We start from the raw sequence: 24,121 nt of genomic DNA, 5'->3' as shown, positions 1-24,121 counted from the left end.
GTCTCTCCTGTAGAACCAACAGTGTGGGTGACACACAGAGGGAAAGGGCAGGAAGTGAGCAAGGAGGCTTTCAGCTGAATGAATAGTCTAGGCCTCCAGGACCGGCGGGTCACAAGGCTTGGAGCACCTCTTGAAGCCTCACTCAACAATCTTCAAGACAGCTACTGTTTATACCAACTGGCACCTGGTCCCTTTTCATGACCTCTTTCAACAAACACCGAGCCCTACTAAGTGCTAGGCAGCAGCAAAACTGTTGGGGGAGGGGGAAAGACCCAATATCCTTCTTCATGGGGTTTAGGAGACTCAGGTGGAGACACATTAAGTAATGCATCACATAACTACACCTCTCATTACAAGGGAGTTAGGTGCTCGATGAGCAACAGGTCACCCGGGCAACCAGAGGACAAGATGGGACTCCCGCCGGGAGGCAGCAACTGCCAGCGCACCCAGCACAGCACCCAGCACAGCGCTGCTCCCTGTAAGGTTGCCAAATGGGGATGAAGCACATGCTGGAACTCTCCAGCTGCAGCAGAAGCCACACCACCAATCAGTCAGGGGCCAAAGGCAGGAGGAGGGTATAATTACCCACCAAGTATCACACTCTAGGCAGGCGAAAACATGCTGTCTTCCAGCTGTTTGTGTACCATTAGAAAAGAAATTAAGATGTCATTAGGCAGAAATTAAATAATGTGCATGTTGTCGTGAGAATAAAGATGCAAGCTGCCAGCCCCGCCTGAGCAGCAATTGCCCACACCCAGCCCCTTCCTAGAGACCAGCTCGAGAGAGAGGAAGCAGGGGATGCTTACCAGTTGTCTTGCCCTTGTAGAAAATCTTCATGTCCATCAGCCCTGTGAGCTCGCTCTTGAGAACCACCATCTGGGACCCGCTGAATTTGGAAGCTCGGAAGATGCTGAGCTGTGACCAGTCATCCCAGTAGATTTCATTCTAGAAGGAAAACCTTTGCTCATCGGTCCAGCTCCAGGGTCTCCGATTCTAGACCCTCAGTAAGAACGAGGGGCCACCCATATGAAGGACACCTAACATTAATGGGGGAATGATCACCCCATCATCAAGATTTCACTGAAATGCAAAGCAGTGGTTTTATCCAGACCTCACCAAAGAGTCACACTGAAGGAACTGCCCAACGGAAACTATGTGATAAGCATTCGAGTTTGACCACAGCCCGACCCTTTGGTTTGAAATCTGCTTCCCAACGTCAAGAAAAACCAACTGTTCTGTTCTCTAGAGGCAAAGCAGTAGTGCCAAGTAACACAGGTGGTACGGAGCTCACCTGAGGTCATCAGGGCACGAGGTGAGCATGAGATGGAGACCCCAAGCCACAACGACCGGCACTCGGGGGCAAACGGGGATTTTCCTGTGAAACCACCTCAACCCTTAGCCTTTTGAACTATGAGCAGTGAGCAGCCCGGACTCCTGGCAACTCTGTCTGACATCCATCTGTAAATGAGCTGATTTTCTAGAAGTCGGACAAGCATCCCTGCAACAACCCAAGACAGCAGCTCTGCACCTGCTCTCATGGACTGTCCAAAGCAGGGAGCAAAGAAAGCCCCACCTTAAAGACAGCAATGGCATAGGGGTGGGGGAGGTTGTCCAGGACGATCGAGCGCCGCTGGCCATCAAAAGTGATCCGCTCAATGCAGTCCAGGTAGGCGTCTGTCCAGTAGATCCACTGGTCATCCACAGAGATGCCATTGGGCCACTTCACGTCCTCTGACACGAGACGATGGACGGCAGAACCATCCATGTTGCTCCGATAAATTCCAGGCTTCAGGTCCCCCCAGTCGGTCCAGAACATCACCCTGGTCAAAGCCGGGAAAGAACGCACATCACATCAGACCTCAGGTAACGGGATCAAGATACTACCCCAAAGAGGTAAGAAGCCTCTCTAGCAGTTAGTTCAGCAGGATTATTATTATAAGCTGTAATTATATACTTAAAGCCACCGAATTTCTTGCCCCAAAATTCCTTTCCTGGAATTTTTCTACAGATATAATCAAGTTATGTGAAGACAATGTACAGAGACGTTCATCACAGCATTGTTCATACCAGCAAAAAAAACATGTATGTATTACGTGTAGAGACACAACACACACTTTTAGGGGGACAGAGAAAGTGATAGACTCTGGTACATACAAAAGAATATTATGATGCCTGAAAATCTCTAAGTGCTCACGTGAAAACAGCATCTTCAAGCCACGCAAAACGTTTTGAAAACGTGCAAAACAGTAAATATCCTACGATTCTATCTGACGCAGGAGTGTGCCTGTGTGTTTTAAGGCTATGTGCTTGCACGTGGGTAAAAAAGAACTCTGAGTGATACACAACAAACTAACCCTGACTACCCCTAGGAAGTGTGGGGGAGAAGGGTTAAGAGTGAGAAAGGAAAGGAGGGAACAAATATTTTTCATACCATAAACTTCTTTTCTCTTAATATTTTAAATCAAGTACATATATTTTTTCTCTTAAAAAACAGATCTAATTCTCAATCACAAATACTAGAAGGATAGAACGCCTAATCCAGAATTTTCTTTCAGCTATGTTTCCTTAAGTTAAGGAATTAATAAAAAGCACCTTTGCATTTCCCAGGGGCATATGAATTGCTTGCAAGAAACTCCGCCCCAAGCTGGGGCGGGAGGGTAGGGAAGGGATGGAAGGGATTATAAGTTTGCATCATGCATCAAACTCAGGATAAAAATCCTTGCCATCTCCAACCAGGCCTGACTCCGCTCTGTCTATGGAAAGACTTTTAATAATACCTTTCATTGGAGAAACACCCCACAGATGTAAGACATCTGGATGCGGAGAGTCTGATGCTTGCTAACGAAAGGGAATGGAGTTACCCGACAAGATGACTGAGCTCTGGTTTCAAGACTCGAAATCAACAGATTATTTCAACAGCCATCACCAGAAACAAGTTTGTGTCCAGCAGGTTGCACTTCCACAAGAACCTGTCTGCTGCAGCATCTGCCACACGCTGATTACCTCCGGGGCAATACTCACCCATCCTGGGGCAGGAGGACCAGAGCCCTGGGCCGATCAAGCACAGAGGAGTTGACGATCGTGAGTCGGAAGTCACCATCTGGATTAGCTACCTGACAAAAAGAGGAGTGGGGAGGGGCAGGAGGGGAAGCCGAGATGGATCTGAGCTCCCTGGGAAGGCCCCCATCACAGCTTCCTACTGGGTTCCCCCTACAGACACGGGCCTCTGTGGCTCCCCCATTCCCCTGCAGACTCATCTGGGAAACCTGCCCTGACGTGCGGTCAGAATGAGCTATTCTCTCCTCTGGCTCATGGGACAATGCTCACAGGGTCTGACAGAGGAGCCAGCACTGCCACCTGCACCCAGTTCTGGAGGCAAGACGATAGATCTGCACAAAGTACTCAGTATGTATTATTTATTTAACCCACCTACGTTGCTCCATGCTCCAAAGCCACCAATGGTTCTACACTGTCCACAAAACAAACACAGAGTGTCTCAGCTTTACAATTAAGAATCTCCACAGGCTTTTAATTCTCTCTCCTCCATATTCTCTCTCCTCCACTTTAGCCCCAACAACTTCAATGAGGCTGGCCATCTCGTGGTTCTCGAAGCCTGACATAGTCCTCCTCGTCCGTCTACCGTCACCATATCCCCTACGGGGCCTGACCACTGCTCCACAATCAAATCGTCTCTCTCCCTCGAAACTCCCCTCCAGGCCCAGCTCCTCAGCTCACTCCTCTGACCCGCCTTCATCAACGAGCATCAGCGACTTATCTTACCATTCTGTACTGACAGTACCCGAGCTGTGTGCTGGGAGAGTATGGACAACTTAAGCTTTACTACATCCTTCTAGCACCTGGCAAAGTGCTGACCACACACAATTAAAGAAAGGAGAGAACCAAAATAACAAGACCACCGACGTACTACTCAGTATGTGCCTGGCACTGTCTTTTCACTCATTTCTCCCAACCGCACTGTGAGATGGACACTAGTGATCCTCTCCTCGGGCTCAGCTCAGATGCCACATCCTCAGGGCCTTCCCACCCAGCTGTGTAACGCTGCCGCACCCCAAAGCCACACGATCACACCATCCTGTTGGACGTTCTCTGCAGGACTCATCACTGTTAGAACTGATGGACTTATGTCTTCATTAGTTTCCTTCCTCCACTAACATCTCGTCTTTAGCAGAACAGGAGCCTGGGTGTCTCGCCTACTGCTGTATCCTCACAGCCTCCAACCATACCTGGCACGTACCATGCCAGAAAAAGCACCCGTCGGATGACAGGGTGGATAAATGAACCTCTGTCTCACAGATGCAGAAACTTGCCTGGCTTCCTTAGCTACCAGAATGAAGACTGAACCCAGGTCTGGCTCTTGACTTTGTGGCTTTTGGCTTACAACTGCTCCAGACTCTCTGTGCCTCCTTGCTTCTACTGAAATTTCCACATGACCCACACCCCAGGCCTCCACGTAGTCAGTACAGAGAGGGGCGGAGACAATGCCCCAGGGCCTCAGTAGTGACTTCCAGGAGTTGAGTGTGCCTATAAGATCACGACTTCGGTGTTGGAGAGGCCCTTTCTTACCCTCACATCGCCTTGGATAGCTAAGGTGCAAATACATTAACAGGGTTGTTGTGAGAACCAAATCAAGTAAATTCAACCAAAGTGGTTCCAACTGGGCTTGGCACAAAGGAAGTGCTCGCTGTCATCAATCATCATGATTATGACCATGATATGGTCTTAATTACTCTAATCGACTACAATAATACTACAGCGTGGATAATACAGCACTCTAATAATGCTATGGTGTTATATAATTATCATTATTGTTTCTAGCACACGCTCTGGCTAGCCAAAATAGCACCATTCAGGGCATCTTAATGGAATCTCAGTCTGATGGGTGCAGGCATCCTGTTTTCACGTGGGACTTTCGGGGCAATGCCCAAGAATTCTGAAACTATCCGCCTTTTCTTCCTTTCCCAGAGGCTCACCTGGTCCATTCTCTGGAATTCTCAAAGGATTTCTAGAGAAGCCTGGCACACTGGCTCCTCCCACTGTGTCAAACCTGGCTCAAGGCCCAGATGCTGCCCCCTACTCAATTAAGGACAGGATGGAATATACGTACCTCAATCTTTTTAAAGCCAGAATCTACCCAATACAGTAACTGGCTGAGGGGTTCAAAAGCCAAGGCTTCTACGGTCTCCAGGCCAGAATTGATGATCACTTCTTGCCCTGTACTCCCATTCAAACAGAGGCGCTATGGAGACGGGAGGGGAGAGAAAAGATTGTGAGTGCTCAAATGACCTCGTGCCAACTCGGTCCCATGGATGGCCACCCTTTACTCCACTGGCTTTGACAGCCAAGGAATGAGATGTCTTTTACCAGTAAACTTTCCACATGAGTGAAGCCGGCTTCTAATAAAAGCTTTCCTAAAATATATTATGGCTTCCTGTTTCAAGCAGAATACCTAAACAGAACCTAATCATTGATATTACTCTGCATTTTCATTACAAACACTGGTTACCGAACGATGCTGTGTCCCAGTAATGAGGTCGGAGATTACTGACAAGCACGAGTCTGTTTGCTTTGAAAATAAATGGAACCAGACTGCTGTTATTTTTAAGTTCTCGTGGCAGCTTTTATAGGCTCCTCTCCCTCGGGAGGCTCCTGGCCATCAGGTGCTGTCTGGGACAGCTGCACGGCGCAGTCACTGCCAGGCCCTGGAAAACCCAGGCACTGTATAATTTCTCTTGGGTAGGAAGTCCAGATAAAACTTGTTAGAATTGCTTTTCTAAAAAGGATTAAATAGGCAATGAATAAAGATCAAATAGCTCTCCTTTAAAATGCATGGGCTGGAGTCTATGACTATCTATCTGGCCTGTGTGGGGATCTTTACAGCTCACTTCCTGGTTCTTGACTGTGTTCAGAATAGCTGAAGTGGATAATTACGTGAACTGCGGGTAAGTCAAGTGTTACTATATCATGGCTTGGGAAGAAGGACACTTCAGAGGCAGCTGCTGTGATAGTGACTCAGAATCCTACACTCTGAGACCTCAAATCTTCCCAGCAGGAAAAGTGAGGCCTCCTTTATAAGCCAGACTGAAGATCTGGGGCTCCTTCTGGTCCTTCCTACAGGGACAGAGGGAGGCAGGGCAAGAAAATAGTAAAACAGAAGAATGAAAAGTGTCACCTGTCAGCCCTGAAAACAGTCATGACTTCAAACCTCTAATAACCCATTTCCCAAGACCGTCCTGAAGGAAGCTTATCGGGATCGGGAGGTCACAAGGCATGGGTCCCCCACGAGCAGACCAAGGGTGGACGCACCTGGATGATGTCCAAGGCCAGGTCCGACCAATATAAGCAGTTGTGCTCATAGTCAAAATCCAGAGCCACCGCTGCCCGCAAGCCGGTGAGAGGCAACTGCTCGGTGGCTCCTGAGGCCAGGTCATAGCGGTGGATGGACCTCCGCATGGCGTACAGGATGAATTCATTCTCCTCTGCAGAGACACAGACAACGACAGAGAGGGTGGGCCTGGGGGACGCCGAGGAGGTTGCTAGCACATCTCACCTATTTTCCCCTCACGCATACACCTCAGCGCCATTGGCACACAGGGTAGATCAAGTGGCACAGTGCAGGCATCAAGATTTCGAAGGTGCGTAAAATGAAATCCCGCCTTAAGGAGCAAGGTCACTCCAACTCCCGTAAATCTGTTTCTCATCTGCAAGCTGTCCTGTTACATTTGTTTTGTTCACTTAGATGCCCCAGTCATGTCCAACATCCATGCTCCTGAGCTCGGCCCAGGAGTCTTTAGAGTCACACGTGACGAAATAATTACCCCACTCAGCATGTTCTCACTCATCCCATGACTGTATCACATGGCACCGTAATCATGTTGACCAGAGACTCCTGGTCCCTGAAGACTTGCAGCTAATCTGGATGTTCACCCATCCGATATTATTCGCAATGACACACAGCAATTCTATCAACCTATTATATTTTCAAAACAGCAACAATAACCTTTGTTCTCGGATACTTACAAAGCGTTTCCCAACATCATCATCACAAAGACTCTATTTCATCTTAAATACTATAAACGCGCATACTACGTGCCAGGCATCGTTTCGCTGGTGTAATGACTGCATAATGGAAGAACCACTATTAAGTCAATTTTACAAATGAGAGCACAGAGGTTAACACGCTCAAGGTCACACAACTGGTAAGAGGTGGAATCAAGGCTTGAACTCGGCAGTCTGAATCCAGAATCTGTGTTTCACCCACTACATGATGCTGTCTGTCACGATACATTTGTTAAACACTGTCGTTTTTCAAGATACAGAAATAGAGGCCCCGGGGGCTGAAGGAGACTTCATGTCAACGAGTAACTGGGAGAGCTGGTGCGCCCTCTCTTCCACTTAGGGAGCAGGATGGAAAGCATCCAGATTCTTCCACAGTGGTGGAGACGGGCGACACACCTGAATCCATGTCCAAGGGTCCACTTGCCAATGTGTTGCAGATGGGACCTGAATCCCTCTGCTGCACACCTGCACAGTGACTGTTTCTCTCTTTCTTCCTCATTCCCTCATTCGGTGAGATCCCAGGGACTAGCTACCCACTCTGCATAAGCGCTTCAACAGAGACAATGCACCAAAAAATAAATCTATATGCAATTTTTTTAAAAAAGGTTTTACTTATTTGAGAAAGAGAGAGAGAACAAGCTGGGGAAAGGGGAAGAGGGAGAAACAGGCTCCCTGCTGAGCAGAGAGCCCAATGGAGGGCTTGGTTCCAGAACTTTAGGATCACGACCTAAGCCAAAGGCAGACACTTAACCGACTGAGCCACCCAGGCGCCCCTACCTACAATGTTTAATAAAAGTAAATTTGTGTTCTTTTTCTTTGGTTTCACTTCATTTCAAAAGTTTCTAAGCCACCACTACATGGTAACTGATCTCTTCTGGTTTTCAAAAGAAGTTTCCCACTGTGCTTCCCAGTGAAGAGGATCCTTACGATGAAAGCTGCCAAGCCTGTAAGTGACAGGCTGTAAGAAACCAAGGACTCTCGTCGAAGCTGCCGTGGAGAGCCACGGAGGATACACTCATGCAGCAAGCCTCCCACCCCTCGTTTCTAACATCTGCAAACCCCAATCTGCAGCTTCAGTTTTTCTTCTCACCACCCGATGCCCTTATAGCAGAGCCTGAGTCCAGAAATACTTGCCTTAGGATTAGGTCCAGAGGAAACTTCTGCTTTTCTGTGCTCAATGATTAACTTAGGAAAGGAACAGAGAGGCACCTGGGTGCTCAGTGGTTGAGCATCTGCCTTTGGCTCAGGGCGTGGCTTTGGGGTCCTGGGATCAGGTCCTGCATCATCGGGTTCCCTGCAGGGAGCTTACTTCTCCCTCTGCCCATGTCTCTGTCTCTGTGTGTCTCTCAGGAATAAGTTTTTTTTTTTTTAAAGGAAAGGAACAGAATTCTTAGCCAATTCCAGTCATACCTGAGAACAGCCTGAACATGTGTTATTTTATAGTAATCATAAAGGAAGAATGACTTCATCTTTAAAAATCCTTCCAGGTGGGGCGCTTGGGTAGCTCAGTCAGGTTAAGTGTCTCTGCCTTTGGCTAAAATCATAATCCTGAGGTCCTGGGATTGAGTCCCCATACGGGGCTCCCTGCTTAGTGGGGAGTCTGCTTCTCCCTCTGCCTCTGCCCTTCCCCTGTTCGTGCTTTCTCTCTCTCTTAAATAAATAAAATCTTTTAAAAAATTCTTCCAGATGACCTCCTCTTTGCAAAGATGCTATGGTTCCCATCAGCCCTGGGAAACCATCCTTTCCTTTCGTGGTACACCCCTGCCTTTTGTGCCAGGCATTTTCTTTTTCTTTTTTACATTTAGGAGGTGGGCCTACACTACAAATGTGATTTTTCCACTTTGTTCCCTGTTCTCTTTTTCTCCTCAGAAAAGAAAATAGCTCTCCTCCCAGTTTAGATGGCTTTAAACAAACTGTTTTGTCCCTCACTGGATTATCTTCAGAAATGTTTATTGCAAAAGTATGTACTCCAGCCCTTAAGAGCAATCACTCAAACCCTACTCACCCAAACCCTCATCAATAACAGCTCTTGTGAGGAGCGTATTTGAATATTATCTGCTCATTTGTGAGAATCTGCTGAAGCCGTGTTCTTTTGAAGTCTCCACAGTGAGGGATGTTAATTACTCTGGTAATGATGGAAGATTAAATTAAGGAACTAATGAGCTTAGCATGAAAAACACAGAGGCGAGCTGGCAAGCAGGAGAGAACGAGGGGGGTGCTCTGCAGAGGACCACGCACTTCTCATGATCCAGCGGGCACTGATGGCTGTTCCATCAGACACCCCCGCCAGGTCACCTCCAGCCATCCACCTCCATGAGAGAGGGAAGAGCAGCAGGAAGGGCTCCCAGGAAATAAGGGAGCTCTGCACGAATAAGCAGTAGAAACAGAGCAGGAAAGGAAAGGTGGCTAAGAGATTAACTATTTGCGAGGGTCTCCTCATTTTGAGGCTAGACTGCAAATACCACACCACCTGCGCCATCACCCATCAATTTAAGGCATGTGTGGACCACACTATCCCTTTACAGCCTGTGTACTCCAAAGTTTTTCCTAATGAGCATAACTAATGATCACCTAAAATGATGGGAATGACACTCCTCTGCCATTTGGGTGATGTCCAGGGAAGAGCATGGGTCTGAAGAGTCTGAATTTGAGCTGTCTCTTAACAGATGTATGACCTGCAATACGCTGACTAACCCTTTCCTTTGAACATGCTTCTTTATTTTTAAAAAAAAGAAATAGGAGCTTATTACAGGATCTGCTCCACTGGGTCGTGATAAGGATTACAATGAGAACACGTGGAAAAATACATCAAAATGTGTGAAGTTCCATTGAAGTACTTGCTATTATTATTACTATAAAAATTAAGATAGACCACTTAGTGAATTCCCCAAAAGCCACGAGTCTCTTTATATTCAACTCAGACAAACAGATCAAGGAAAATGCAAAAGCCCCCCACCCCCACCATGCCTAAGATACAAGACATGCAGAATAAACACTTTTCAACGAATAAAAGGGATTTTCCTCAAAAAATACTTCCCATTCCTATAAACGCCCAAGGCTATAAATAAATTTGGCTTTGATTTCCCCAAGTTTAGGGAAAAAGGGAAGTTCAGTGCTGCGTGTAATTTCCATGTTTCTCCTCCATTGTTAGAAGGGCTGCAAGACTAGACCTGGGTGAAATCATGAGGATGCTAGAGTGAGTATCTCAAGATCTCAAAGGCAAGAAACCACCTCTTACCTGCCAAGGGACACGGGACCAGTTCTCCTTCCAGTCGTGTTTCAACATCTCCTCCACTGCAAGTGTCCCCAGAAATCTTCCGATAGCTGTCATCCCCCCAACCCCAAGAGCAAGAGGTCAGACACAACCAAGAATATAAGTCTCCATAACTGGAAACCTCTTCCTATCCATAGATAGTAGCATCCATCCATTCATTTCCCTACAGAACAAGAAGGATGTGTATTCATTCTGAATTGGTCCTGCTTATGGTTACGTTGGGCAGCCCACACCATTGGGAAGGCTGCCCTGGCCAAGAGTTTACATATATATCTCTTCAACGAACTCCTATAAAGATGTATCCTTGCCAAATTCTATGACTTAGCCCATAGTGAGAGCTGCAGCGAATTTCACAGATTTGCATGGGGTTTTTTCTGGAGTAGTAGAGTTTGCATCCTAATGCTAAACACTGCCCAAGCTCCCTAAGAGATGCTAGCTTGGATCCAAGCACCTGGAGTATGAAAGGAACCCAAGTGGCCCTCTCTGTTCTCAAACCCAGGGTAGACCCCTCGTGTCCCGCGCATGGCGACCATTGTGAGACATACCCTCTTGTTCTCCTGTAAGTAGAACCCACAGGACAAGGCATAGGAGGAGCGTAGGACTTCCCAGAAAACTCAGGATCCGGAACACAAACCTCTAAGAAGAAATCTTCACTCATCTTGAAGCCAAAGTCACTAAAAAAGGCAATTGGGGTCCGTGAGGGCCGTTAAATACTTCAGGCATGTCAATACCAACCCTTGTGACATCTCCCAGACTGCCTATCACTTTATTGTAAGCTACTTCCTTTGTCCCTTTAAAGAATACCCACCTGGGGAGCCCAGGTGGCTCAGCGGTTTAGCGCCACTTTCAGTCCAGAGCCTGATCCTAGAGACCCGGGATCGAGTCCCACGTCAGGCTTCCTGCATGGGGCCTGCTTCTCCCTCTGCCTGTGTCTCTGCCTCTCTCTTCTCTCTCTCTCTCTCTCTCTCTCTCTCTCTGTCTGTCTCTCATGAGTAAATAAATAAGTAAATCTTTAAAAAAATAAATACCCACCTTTTTACATTAACACATTTTCAAAAGAAACTTTATACCTGAACCATGATTGGAAAACCACCATCATATGCCAAAACAATACAAATCATTACCCCCAAAACAAAACAATATTAAAATTTTTAGCTGGATCCAGTTCCCTCCCCAAGGTTCTGGGTCTGCCGGGTCTTTGTTAAGAGGCATTAGCAAATGTTCAATAGTTACTAGCATCCAGTGATACTTTTTTGGGGGCCACATCTCTGCCAAAACACCCAGCTCCAGGGGCAGAGTCCTGGAGTAAGAAGCAGAGATCTGGGTCTATCCCGACTCCACCCTTCACAGCATGACTTCTCAACAACACCAAGAAGAGGCAACTGCACTAAGTAATTCCCAAAGTCCTGCCCAAAACTTAAATTGTAACTCAAAGGGATTTTCCACATTGATGTGCTCTACTCAAAAGGCTTCATTTACTCTATTCAGTCCAGCCAATACTTACTTAACACCTTCTCCACGAGAAGTATTAACAGGTACAGGGCTAGGCAGTTTGTGTATTTATTATGTCATAATCCACATTTAGCAGTTTGTAGAAATTTTTCAGAAGGGAGAGTTTTATTACTCTACCAAATAGATCTCATTCATTAAATTAGGTCATTTTTACCAAATGGCTGCCTAAAATCTTTTTGGAGGGGTAAGTGGAGCATTAGCTAATTACTTATTTGCCTCCGATGGCAAAGCACCTGTTCTTAGTAAGATTTCTTCAATCTCTAGGTCATGGCCTAATAGGCTGTGAATACACACAGGAGTGCTAAACCCAGCTTCTGAGAGAGACTAGCTCTGAAATCAGGGAACATACGGGTCAGTGGCTGGGCGTCCCAGAGAGATCCAGAAAGGACTGTCAAAAGCAACCAGACTTTCCAATGTAGTTGTCACTCAGGAACCAAACTAACGCACAGATACTATAAGCTCATGCATTCTCATTTCCCCTCCTGCTGTCCACCTTCAGACCATCTCCCTCCGCAAGGCCCCAGTCCAAGGCCACCGAACATTTCCAAGAGCCACACAGTCCAGCCACCTCCTTTCTAGCAGCTACACACACAGATGGCTTGAGTCATCACCCTCATGATCTCATATGGCCTAAAGCCCAACTCCGTGAGGGACAGGGCAGGTGGATTTCTCAATCTTTAAGACTCAGCACCTAGTGATCTCCATGAGTAAGCTGAGGCGAGCATGGTAGACCAGTGGGAGCCAGGCCTTTGTTCAAAGAAGGCACACCAGCCTCTGGTTTCTGGTGGTGGGGGTTGTTGGTTTGGTAGAAGAGAGGCAGATTTTAGAGAAAAAGCATAGTAGTGGTCATTAAGGAAAAATCCCAAAGAGTTGTTAGATTTTCCTTGCATGTTTCTTATTTCATTTTGAAGTAATAATGAGGATCAAGGAAGAGAGAAGAGCACTATAACCTTTTCCACAGAGGACCCCTACAGTCAGGGGGACCTCGGGCCAGCAAAAGCTCTCAGAATAGAATTACAATTTGGGGGTATCTAAGGGAGAACAGAAGGCAGCAAAGGGGCATTGAACCTCTGTGGTTTTGCAACAGAAGGGTCAACGCTGTTATTTTAGAACCACCGAACTTTCAAAGAGAGTGCGCGTCTTGTACTGTCTAAAACCCTGCTGTTTAAAGGATAGGTTTACAGATAAGCAGCACAGGGATCACAGGGAGCCTAGCAGAGCTAGCTACCCCCCAGAACTAGAGTCAGAACCGGCATGTTAACAAGATCCAAGGTGATTCATGTGCACACTCACATTTCAGAAGCACTGGTCTAGGGCAGGACTTGGCCCAACCTAGAGAGCTGTTCTTGTAAATCAAGCTTTATGGGACCAGAGCCGCACCCATTCACCTGTGGCTACTTCCGTGCCACCACGAGCAGTTGTGGAGCTGCCAGCAGAGACCATATGGCCTGCAGAGCCTAAAACATTTACTCCGTGGCCCTGTTCCAACCTCTAGACTAGGACATATCAGAGGCCTCTGGCTTTTGTCAAGATAAGTGTGGCTTCCCAAAGCAAACTTTAGGTTTTATGTGCCTCTGCAACTACTGAGAAAGGAGTTACATGCTCTATCTAGTTTGATACTCATGCTCTGCGGATTGCCCTGCCTGGCCTGGAATGATTCCATGCTCAAGGCTCGAAGGACTGCCTAGGGGCTCCGAGACCCTACATGCTTTACTTCTAGAATTATCTAAAGCCAGGCTCTGCTCTGATCATCGACTCTCATCAAAAGCCTTCAAAGGGGGCATCTGGGTGACTCAGTCGGTTAAGCGTCTGCCTTCAGCCCAAGTCATGATCCTGGGGTCCTGGGATCAAGCCCCATGTCGGGGTCCCTGCTTGGTGGGGAGTCTGCGTCTCCCTCTCCCCCTAACCCTCCACCTCACTCATGCTCTCTTGCACTAATAAATAAATTAAATCTTTAATTAAAAAAAAAAAGCCTTCAAAGCCTTCAAAGCTCCTCATCCTGCTCACAGAATAAGGTCTGTACCCCTTCTGCCTCCACCCTTAAGTATCAGCTCAGCTCCACTCCCTGACCTTACTTTATACCTACAAGGCATCCAAGCCAAACCACCAGGGACTTCCCTGCCTCTGCCTGTCCCCATTGCTGCCACATCTCAGAGTGCTCCAGTCAGTCCACAGACCCAGGAGCTTCCCTGAGGCCCATCTCAAACAGCATGACCTCCAGAAACTTCCGGGTTTGCCAGCAGCAAATCAGTCTCCTCCTTCTTGCCAACAATCACAATAAAAGCACGGAAAGCCCACGCAGCTTTCCCTCTCTGGCCGCGTGATTCGTGCACCCATGGTTTCTTATGCCTCCACCTTTCTCAGCCACATCTTGGGTACTCTGCTTCAAGCCTGTATACATACACTCAAATATGTATGTACTGACATCCCCTCGTTTCTAAGAAAAAGGAGTTACCTACAGTGGAACCTTCAGTGTGTTCCCTTTTGAAGTTGTCCTCATTGAAATAAGTGCCAGAATGATCTATTCCTAAATCAACTGCTGCAGCTTTCCTAGGGTGTGATGCCTCTCCCTCATTTTGGAGCTGTGAGGACTAAATTGAGTGATCTATATAAAAAGTGCATAACACATTAAAAAAGGACACTTATTAATAAATACCGACCTCCTATGATTGCCCTTCTTTTCCTCAGAGGGAAGGCTCTAGTCTGTGTGCCACACTGCTGGCTGAGCAAGACCCGACCCAGTCCCCAGGCATCGAAGAAGAACCAACCATTCATAGTCCTGCCGGGTGCAGGAGCAGTTGGACACCACCACCGGCCTGTCAAAGTCTTCTCCATTAAAGCATGTTGCGTGCGGTGTCCTCCGTTTGAAAACAGTCTTGTGTCCTAGCAAACACTCGTTGCCCCGCTCATCAGACGGCGACCACAGCTTGTAGTCATTCTCTGTGCAGGGAACCCCTGGGGAAAAGGGAAATGCAGCAGGAAGCATGTGAAGGAGCCCCACATAGGGGTTTCCTGTCCCCTTCGGCCCGAGCACCCACGTCTGGCTCGTCCCGCTGCTGCTTGGCAGGCACACAGACTCTCTGGAGCTACGCCAAGCCTCCCATTGGCCTGCTCTGATGCCAGGAAGCACCCATGCCAATGGAAATGACACCTCCTGAAACACAGCTGTGCTTCTGAGAAAGCTGGGAAGAAGCAAGCCACCTCTGGCACCAACTAAACTCCTGAAATATTCTAGTAGATTCCGCAGTTCCCTCCAGAAATGGGTATCAGAGGTGTTTATCTCCCAGGGAGGCAGGATCAGGCCGGATCCTTGATAAATGGTGTCGTTCAGGAATATGGTTTCCTGCCTGCTTCCCAGGGGGACGAGGGGAGCGCGTGTGGGCACACCTGGAAGTAATGGCCCGAGAGCAATAGAGAATTCACTGTCATTACTTGGAAGGCACAGAAGCTTCGTGGAAGGAGGCTGAGAAATGGTAAAACAGCCTGGATGATCGCTCCGTTACCCACATTCCCTTGTAATTTAAGTAGAGTGGTTACTCCAGAAATTCCAAAGTATACCTATGTCTACTCTGGGACCCTAGGTCTTTCTTATATGTGTGTCTTCAATCAGATTCCATGCTGCCTAAAACTGATGAACGGCCGTCAACTCCTTGCCATTCCAATCAGCAAGTACTCATTAAACTCTGACTGTAAGGCTCTCAGGCTATTCAGTGGGTGGAAAATACACATGACAGGACAGGTTCTTACTTCCAAGGACCTGATAATCTAGTTGATGGGGAATGATATAAGCAGGGTGACAGACACAAATGTGTGATTCAGGGCGTGAAGAGTAGGATGCTTATGCTCTGGACACAGAGAAGAGAGGAGAGAGAGGTCTTCTGGTGGAGATTTAGCAGCCAAGTACATGGATTCTGAAACAGGAAAACAATTTTAAGCAGTAGAAACTGAATAGGTAGCAGAGAGGACCTTTTGGTTCAGTTGGAATGTCATTAGCCAAGGCAGAAGGAGGGGGAGAGAGCGGGGCTGTAGGGGGATGGGGGAGGAAGGAAGATGCTGAGTCACCCCTCTCCCTGCTAGCGGACGCTGACGGGACCCTAGACAGCTGAGAGGATCCTGTATCATCTGGAACACGGCCCCTGACACAGGAATCACTCGCTCAGTCTGCCAAACCAGAACTGCTGACTAGGAAAAATGAGAACACAAAATGACACACGGTCCTACTGGGAATTGCCTGAGTAACTGTCTCTGAATGTCCCGGTCACTGCTTATGTGTGCATCTTCTTCGACAGCTACAGACTCTGTGGGCATGTTGGCTCTAAGCTGATGCTTTGGGCAGTAAATGTGTCCATGAAAAGGGCCAAGGAGGCAGCGGCTTACCCAAGGCGTCTGTGGCATTGACCTGGAGGATCAGCCAGTTGTGGACATTCTCTTTGTTGGAGCCAAAGATGGTGAAGACAGTGCTCTTCTCGCCAGGTTCTGTGAGGAGCCCGTAGACAAAGACTGGCCTCTCAGAGAAGATGAACGTTTTCCAGGTCTCCCCTTCATTGGTACTGTATCTGTCCAAAGACGAGGAAGAGGATCCTTATGGTTAAAGTCTCTAGGGCAAAAGCTTGGTTTCCAGATAACATTCACTAGTGAGAGAAGCCAGGACTCCTTAGAGAAATGGCTGAAGCAGGGAACATTCGAGGTCATGCCAGAAAGCAAGGAAGAGCTCAGAGACCAATGCAATCAGGGCAAAAGGACACAGCGGCCAGCTCAACTACGGAACTCTAGCTGGTCAGTTTGGGAAAATTTGAACATAAGAAGAAAAATGATGGTAACAGGTTATACGCTAAATAAAAATAGGGTAAAGGTCTCTGAATGATCCTAAAAGGATCTCCCAGGGAGGTAGGGTCAGGCCAGATGATGAAGAGAGAAGGGAAGGAGGGGAAACTTTTCTTCTATCACAATGCTACCTAATACATGCTGAAAACAATGATAGCAAGAGAAAAATGACCATCCCATCACCCATACCATAATAACCGAGCCAGGCAACACCAGCACTGGACGCTAAAACCACCAGGTGAAACAGGGCTGCGGACCAGGGTGTCCACATGGTCTAAAACTATCAACTCACAGATGAATCATTCACTCTGAATGGGGAAATGCAGTTCTACAGCGGACTAGAATCACAGCCGTCGCCAGACTCAGCACCAGGAACAATGGGACAATCTAACACTACACGCCTCCTTCCTGGATGAAGCACTGTTGCAAATTTGCAAATATCACATCACTTGTGTTATACTCTGCACAACCAGACAAATCCAGCAGGGGCGACATTCTACGTGGCAATTGGTTCCAGATTCTTCCAAAGCAAAACGGGGGGGCGGGGGGGGCATGAAAAACTTAACAAACCAACAAAAGAAGGCAGAAGGCTTGTTACATAGAGATTAAGAGGTGTTAATGACCACAAGCAATGTGGAAACCTTGACTGAATCCTGGGTTGAGAGGGAGTGGGGTGGGGAGGCAGGTGTTAAGTATATAAATGCAAATATAAATATAAATACAGTGTATAAGGCACACTGAACTCCTGCTAATTCTCTTAGGTGTGATAATGGCATTCTGATTGCATAGGAAAATACCCTTATTTATTGGAGATACAGCTTTTCAATATTTAGCTAGGACAGGGCATGATGGCTACAACTTTCTTTCAAATGACTCAGCAAAGGACAGACAGATGGACAGAGAGGCAGACAGGATGAACACACAACTGACGGATGTAAAGCAAACTGGCAAAATGTTAGCGACTGAGGATTCTGAGTGAACTTATTAGAGTGTTCTTTACACAATTCCTCCACTTTTTCCTGTGGTCTGACAGATTTTTAAGTTGGAGGGGAAAAAAAACCTGTGCAGAGAAAAGTCTCTACAGAGGACTATCTCAGAACCAGAAAACAAGCTCTTGAAAAAAAAAAAAAAATCAGCAGCACTGAAGTAACTGTGCTGATTTTAAATGATCTTTTTGTATCAAAAGGGAGGAAGAGGAGAAGGGGAAAATCTGCCTAACCCTTGCTTCATCACCCAGTATGCTGGCGACATGCGTGAGAAACCACTAAGTGCTTCCTTTAGTACCAGAGAACTCTAGGTTCTGTCTCAAACCCCAATGACACACAGAACTTCTTTTTTCAAGACACCTGGGCAGTTCAGTGGTTGAGCGTCTGCCTTTGCTCAGGTCGTGATCCCGGGGTCCTAGGATCGAGTCCTGCAGCAGGCTCCCTGCCTATGTCTGCCTATGTCTCTGCCTCTCTCTCTCTCTTTCTCAGCATCTCTCATGAAAAAATAAAGTTAAAAAAATCTTTAAATACTTCTTTCACCTTTCCCCTTTTTTTGAGATTTTAGTTTTACTCCCTCAGCATTCTCATACTTGACATAAATCTTTTCACAACATCATGCAATCTAAACACTTCGTCCCAAATTGAGGTTACTAAAATGGATACTTCTGCAAGAGGCTGCAGGTTCAACCAGCGGTGGAGGGGTGGGGCTGGGTAGTTGGGGGAGCTACAAGGCAACATCAATAATGAATGGCAGTGAAGACTAAATGACCCCTCCACAAATCTCCCAAAGAGAAGAAATACTCTGGTTGAAACATTTTTGGATGAAGCTAATTTTGAAGCAGATCTGGAGAGAAGTTAACCCGTTCGCCTGCATCGTACCAGTGTGACGCACTAAGGGCCAAGTACCACTTTTAAAGCAAAATGAACCAGCAGGATCGGTCCATTATCCAGACAGGACGGGAGCTATCTGTTTGCTCTGTGATGACGCTGGAAGTCCATCTATTCGCATACTGCTTTTTGTTAATTCTATTTAAGAGCTCATCGAACCCCAGATAACCTTAGGAAATGAAGCCTCCCATTTCTTGAGAGGTTCCCAGAGGACTCTGGGAAGACACCTGAATGAGACTAAGCAGCAGGTGCATGGCCAAGCACAGCCATGTATTTGAGAATAAACTGTGCATTTAGAAAACAATGCTTTTTCAGAATTTTGGGGAAGGGGAGGGGCAAGTCACATCACCACCGCAACAAACAGTTTGGGAAACACCTGCTCTGGACCAAGCTCTGATCCCTAGAGGAGGACTGGTTTTGATGACATGAAAATGACTGAACCTTGCAAGGAAACAAACCTAAGTCATCTCTGTGCTCCTCCAGGCGTGAAAGACCATACAGAGCCCCAGTCTTTAGGATTGGAGGGTTCAAAATGTTCAGATAAAAATACAGACATAAACCCCATGGTCAAAAACTCTCAAGAGGATGGGAAGGCCACTGAATAGAATATACTAAATATAACATAACATAAATATAATCACAGATGCAGTAAGTAAAGGAAGTGCTGATAAGATACTCAACTGAAGACAGTGCTGTGTGGCTGTCCAGAGAGCTCCTTGAGGAACTCAGATTGTTAAGCAGCATGTCCATGATGAGAAAAGTGCAAATGCGAACAAGTGAGGAGCAGCAATAATCTGCTGGTTAATTCTAGCTGTAATTCCTACAGCAGGTGATCCGTAGGAACAGTGGCCAAACAACTTAAACTCAAACAGCCAAATTATAAAAATAAAAAGTGACTCAAATTATAAAAGTAAGTGGTAGATAAGTAGGTCAGTGGGATGGTGCGTTGGTTGCCTGGTAAATTCTATAAAGAAATTAGCAAAAAAATTCTATCAACTACTAGAAAGGATCATCCTTCTGATGGTCAATGTATAAATAGTAACAACAGGGCGTAAAAAAAAAGGCAGAATCAATTTCTATTTTGGTTGTATCTTCATCAAGTAGAATGATGTTCAAATTAGACAAGGCAGGGGAAAAAAAAACAGGGACATTAAAAGAAAGTGAGTATAAAAGAGAGCACATTCTAGGGAATGGAAAGACATGAATCTCTCAAAGAATCACGGAGAACAGAGAGAGATCTTGAAGCCCTTTAGGAAGATGAAGAAGAAAACACTGGTTTCGAGAATGGAAACAGCTGATCTGATGGATCTTAGAACAGAAGGAAGTCTGTGAGGGCTGGGACTCACGTGGTTTCACACGCAAGTCACACAAACTAATCCTATTTTCCTTTTCTCACGGTAATCCTTGATTGGAAGGAGGAGGTAATGATACACAACATTCTTTCTTCCTGAGCATCTCTGCAGGCCACACAGCTAGATAAAAATTTACTGCTGGTGAATCAAATCCCAAGCGTGCTGATTACTGACACATGATATGACCTCAATCCAAAATGAGACCTCTGGTTTCCACACAGCTCAACACATTAGTCAAGGATATGCATGACAATATGGAAGGTCAGTCTATCAGATTTGCAAAGCATACAAGGCTAATTGTACTGATAATGCAATTAATGCCAAAACAGGATTCAAAACACTTTTATTATATCAAAAGGAGAAGCAAAAATGAGAATAAAGTCCTACCTGTTGTTTCAAAAACCTACCTGCTCAGTTACAGGATGAAGAAAATCTTGAGAAATTCATAAGAAAACACTCATAAGAAGAAAGGCTCTCTTATGTTTTGTAGTTTAACTGAACTTTATCTACTGATAGAAGTCACAGCAGAGATAGAATCTCAAAAAAAAATGGTGAGTAAAAGAAGCCAGATACAAACACAGGAAGTTCTAGAATAAGCCGAACTAACCCACAGTGGTAAAAATATAACCAGACCATCAGCTGCCTCTAACTGGGGTGGAGCAGGGGCAGTGGTATTGGCAGGGAAGGGGCAGGTAGGTATTTTCTGGGGGGATGGACATTCTCGGCATCCTGACAAGTGCCCTCCAGAACTGATTCAGCGGTGTATTTACAATCTAAGCATCTCATGGTGTGTAAATGGGGATCTGCATTTTTTAAAAATAATTTGAAAATTAAAAAAAAGATGAAAAAAAACAATTTGGCAGAAGCTAAAAAGTTGGGGAGGCTGTCAAAAGTGTGAGCACAGTGTTGGATGTCCTCTAACAGGAATTGAGCATCTCGAGCCCTGTCGGTGTTAATCCCTGTACGTCGGGGTCAGCTGCCAGGGTCAGATCTGGGCCCCAGGTTTTAAAGCACTGACACGGTGAGGAAGATCTAAAGGATACCCAGAGGGTGGAGATCCATGGCGTTGGGATCCCATGGCCTCAGAGGAGAAAGGAAGTGGAACCATTTGTCGTGGAGTGGGAGACATGAGGGATGGACAGGGAGGGCACCTCAGACACCTGCATGGTGTTCAGGTGAAGGAGGAAACAGCCTGTGTGTGTGTGTGTGTGTGTGTGTGTGTGTGTGTCCTGGGAGCAGAACTAACCAGAAACTGGAGAGAGAATCTCAAGCTCTCTCTGACTTGAGGACTATCATTTCATAAAGAAATAAACGGATTAAAAAAAAGTGAGGGAATGAAGAAACGAACAAACCGTCCCAAAGTGAGATGAAAGCCCTTTCTGCTCTGGCAAATCCCCATCACTCAACCTGTTCAAGCAAAGACCAGAGGATCTTCCATCACCGACGTCAAGAGAGAATTCACACAAGGGCTGGTGGAAGGCCGAACCGGGTGTGGACTCCTGCTGGATGTCTCCCCGTGCACAGCCCAGGGCAATCCAGTCCAATCTGTCCAGATTTCCCTGCCCTTTTCCTCTGCTCCTCCAGGAGGAGTCTGATCAGTGTACCCCATCACCCCAGGCTAGTCAAGAGCAGTCAGTCCTGCAGACTTTGCCCCCCAAAATGCTTAGTCCACCCCCACCAGCTCCCAGCTTCCTCTCTTACCTCCAGTCTTGCTTCCTTTAAATTTATCCTCCTCAACTTGCCAGGGCCATCCTTCCATAATTCAAATCTAGCTGTCTCATTCGCCCACTGAAAACCCTAAGGAGATACTAACCCTGCAAAAGCCAAGCCTGATCTCTCCTAAGCAGCATGCAAGGCCCTCTCCAGCTCCCAGACCCCACCTACACGTGCCTCAATCCCCCTTTCTCCCCACCCCTCCCTGCAATCTGCATTCCATCAGTACTAAAGCCTGAGGCCTCCCGTGGATGTGCTGATCCACGCAGGGCCCTCTTAGCCCAAGGTCCCACTAACCCTGAAACAACACGCCAGCCTTGCTCGAGCTCCCTCTTCCCCCTCCTTCCTTCCCCTGGCTTCCCAGTAGCAAGCACAGCTAGCTGCCATTCTGTGCTCCCTCGATCTTACACTTTTCTGCCCCTGGCACGTGGTGGCACCTCTCTCGGCACACAGAAGGGGCACTCATTAACATTCGCTCAAGGAAATGAAATAAGGTGCACTGTATTGTTTTAACCCCATCCCTCAGCTTCTTAACAGTTAAAAGGTGATAAGAACACCTGTTCCACTCTAACTCGAAGGCCAAAGACACCATGTGAGGGTTAAAATGCAGCAGGTGGGGGTGGCTCTCTCTGCAACTGTCCCAGAGCCACCAAGCATGCAGGTTAACTGCCAACTCCCCCATTCTGGATGCTTCCAGAACTCAGGTCTCCCCCTACAAAAACAACAACAACAAAACAAAACAAAACAAAACAAACAAAAAAAACCCTAGCTGCTCTGCGGGGTGTACTTTGTGTGATCCTTTAGGGACTCCTGGAGGAAAGCCTCTTGAAATCAGAAATCTCCCATACAGAATGATGCTATTGGGCAAACCCAAAATGTTATCAGAAACTACTAAGGACAGCATTTTGCTGGCAGGTAAACCAGCAAGAAGAAATGGCAGTTGATCAGTCGATCTTATTTTTCATGGTCAAGCCAACAAACTTATGTTGGGGTCGTCTTTTTTTTTTTTTTTTTTGGTCAGACTTCAAGACCCCAGTAGCCCCTTCCCTGAAGGACTGAGGGATTATACGCAAGAAAAACCCGAATCCCCAGAGCATGGTTCACAGTGACAGTGTGCTGATCGAATGAATACATGAATCCCAAGAACGGGTTCTTATTTACTCATTTCAGACATGTAGACACAAGAGCAAAACAAAGTGTTCCACTTCTTACTCTCAATTTCAATTAGCAATAACAAAGGTAACAGCCTCAGCAGAGAGTCAAGGCAGGAGCTGAGACAAATAACAGTCAACTCTTAGTTATCTGGGCTAATCAGGGAAAGAAAGACATGAATAATTTAAAAGAACCACCACCGAAACAAAACAAAAACCTAACTCTTTCGTGAAACATCATTCCAACCTCTGTTCCCACTAAAACTCTTTCGAGAGTTCCTGGTGTTATGCTGCGTGGCTTTCTTCCCCTAAGGCTTTGGGTCAGAAAGCTCACTTTCAGAACAAGCCCTTCCCGTGGCCTCTCTCTCTAGCTGACTCAGAAACACAACAGAGCCACAGGGCACATGGGCAGCTCCTGATTGACGCCTCACTCGCCTTTGCACGCTGGGTACCTAGAACAACGTCTGGCTCACTACGTGTTCAACAAACATTTGTGTAATTGACCTGAGAGGGTCAGGAAATATGCTCAAGGTCCAGTTTGGGCCCCAACTACTGACAAGTCACATTAGTTCCTCCATGTGAAAACAGAGGAAGGTGGACTGGGCCAGCCCTGGTGCTTCTAGGTGGCACACATCCACTCCTACTTGAGCTCCGGAGCACGTCATTTACGTAGAGCACGGTGGGAATGGTCCCCTCAGAATCGTGCACCTGCCATACTACCGTGCCTCTCTGGCTTCATCCGTCAGTAAAGACATAAGCAATCTTGGAAGACTAAGTGTGCGTGACCTATTTATTGAATGATCAGACATTTACTAAGTGCCTGCTGGCCTGTATGGAATAGAAATACTGGTCAAAAGACCTTGCTAATGAGTTGAAGAATTCAGGCATATAATGAAAAGCTAACTAATGAATGAAGTCCATATATGATCGATGCCCAATTAATGAGACCGCCAGTAAAGGCTGTGAGGCTCAAGGAGAGACATCACTGTGGTCGGGGAGGCCTGACTTTAAGGGGCCCAAAGTCCTGGCCCAGCAGCAGAAATCCCCGACTCGTGCTCGGCTATCACCGTTAAGTCACCACCACTGTGGTCTGAGGATATGAACTAAGTAGAGTATTATTTCCTGCTTGTCTTCTGATGAAGCTGATAGTAGAGTACAGGGACAGGTCAAAAGCAGAGTATCAAGAGAAGCAGAAAAAAAAAAAAAAAAAAAAAAAAAAGAACCTCTGAGGGCAACCTACTGAGTAAATGCCAGGTGGCTACACAGATTTAGGCCAAGCTCTGACTGCTATGTAGGACACATGCACTTGTCAACAGGAGGCAGGAATTATTCTCATATTTGCAA

General features: G+C 46.7%; 1 protein-coding gene across 1 annotated transcript in view; it reads right to left on the bottom strand.

The window, feature by feature from the left end:
- SORL1 (sortilin related receptor 1) overlaps positions 1-24,121 on the bottom strand; it is a 156,561-nt gene that overhangs the window by 63,821 nt on the left and 68,619 nt on the right. Inside the window, exons 13-21 of the mRNA XM_072822405.1 lie at positions 16,241-16,419; positions 14,632-14,818; positions 10,897-11,025; positions 10,316-10,401; positions 6,325-6,497; positions 5,126-5,257; positions 3,022-3,113; positions 1,574-1,820; positions 807-945 (exon numbers count right to left, since the gene is read on the bottom strand). Of these exons, the coding sequence (XP_072678506.1) occupies positions 807-945; positions 1,574-1,820; positions 3,022-3,113; positions 5,126-5,257; positions 6,325-6,497; positions 10,316-10,401; positions 10,897-11,025; positions 14,632-14,818; positions 16,241-16,419 (1,364 nt within the window). The remainder of the gene's footprint in view (positions 1-806; positions 946-1,573; positions 1,821-3,021; positions 3,114-5,125; positions 5,258-6,324; positions 6,498-10,315; positions 10,402-10,896; positions 11,026-14,631; positions 14,819-16,240; positions 16,420-24,121) is intronic.

The sequence above is a fragment of the Canis lupus genome, chromosome 3, assembly GCF_048164855.1.
Source record: "Canis lupus baileyi chromosome 3, mCanLup2.hap1, whole genome shotgun sequence".
In the NCBI taxonomy this organism is placed as follows: Eukaryota; Metazoa; Chordata; class Mammalia; order Carnivora; family Canidae; genus Canis; species Canis lupus.
The sequence above is the reverse complement of the archived record's forward strand: the minus strand, read 5'-3'. Positions and strand labels throughout refer to the sequence as shown.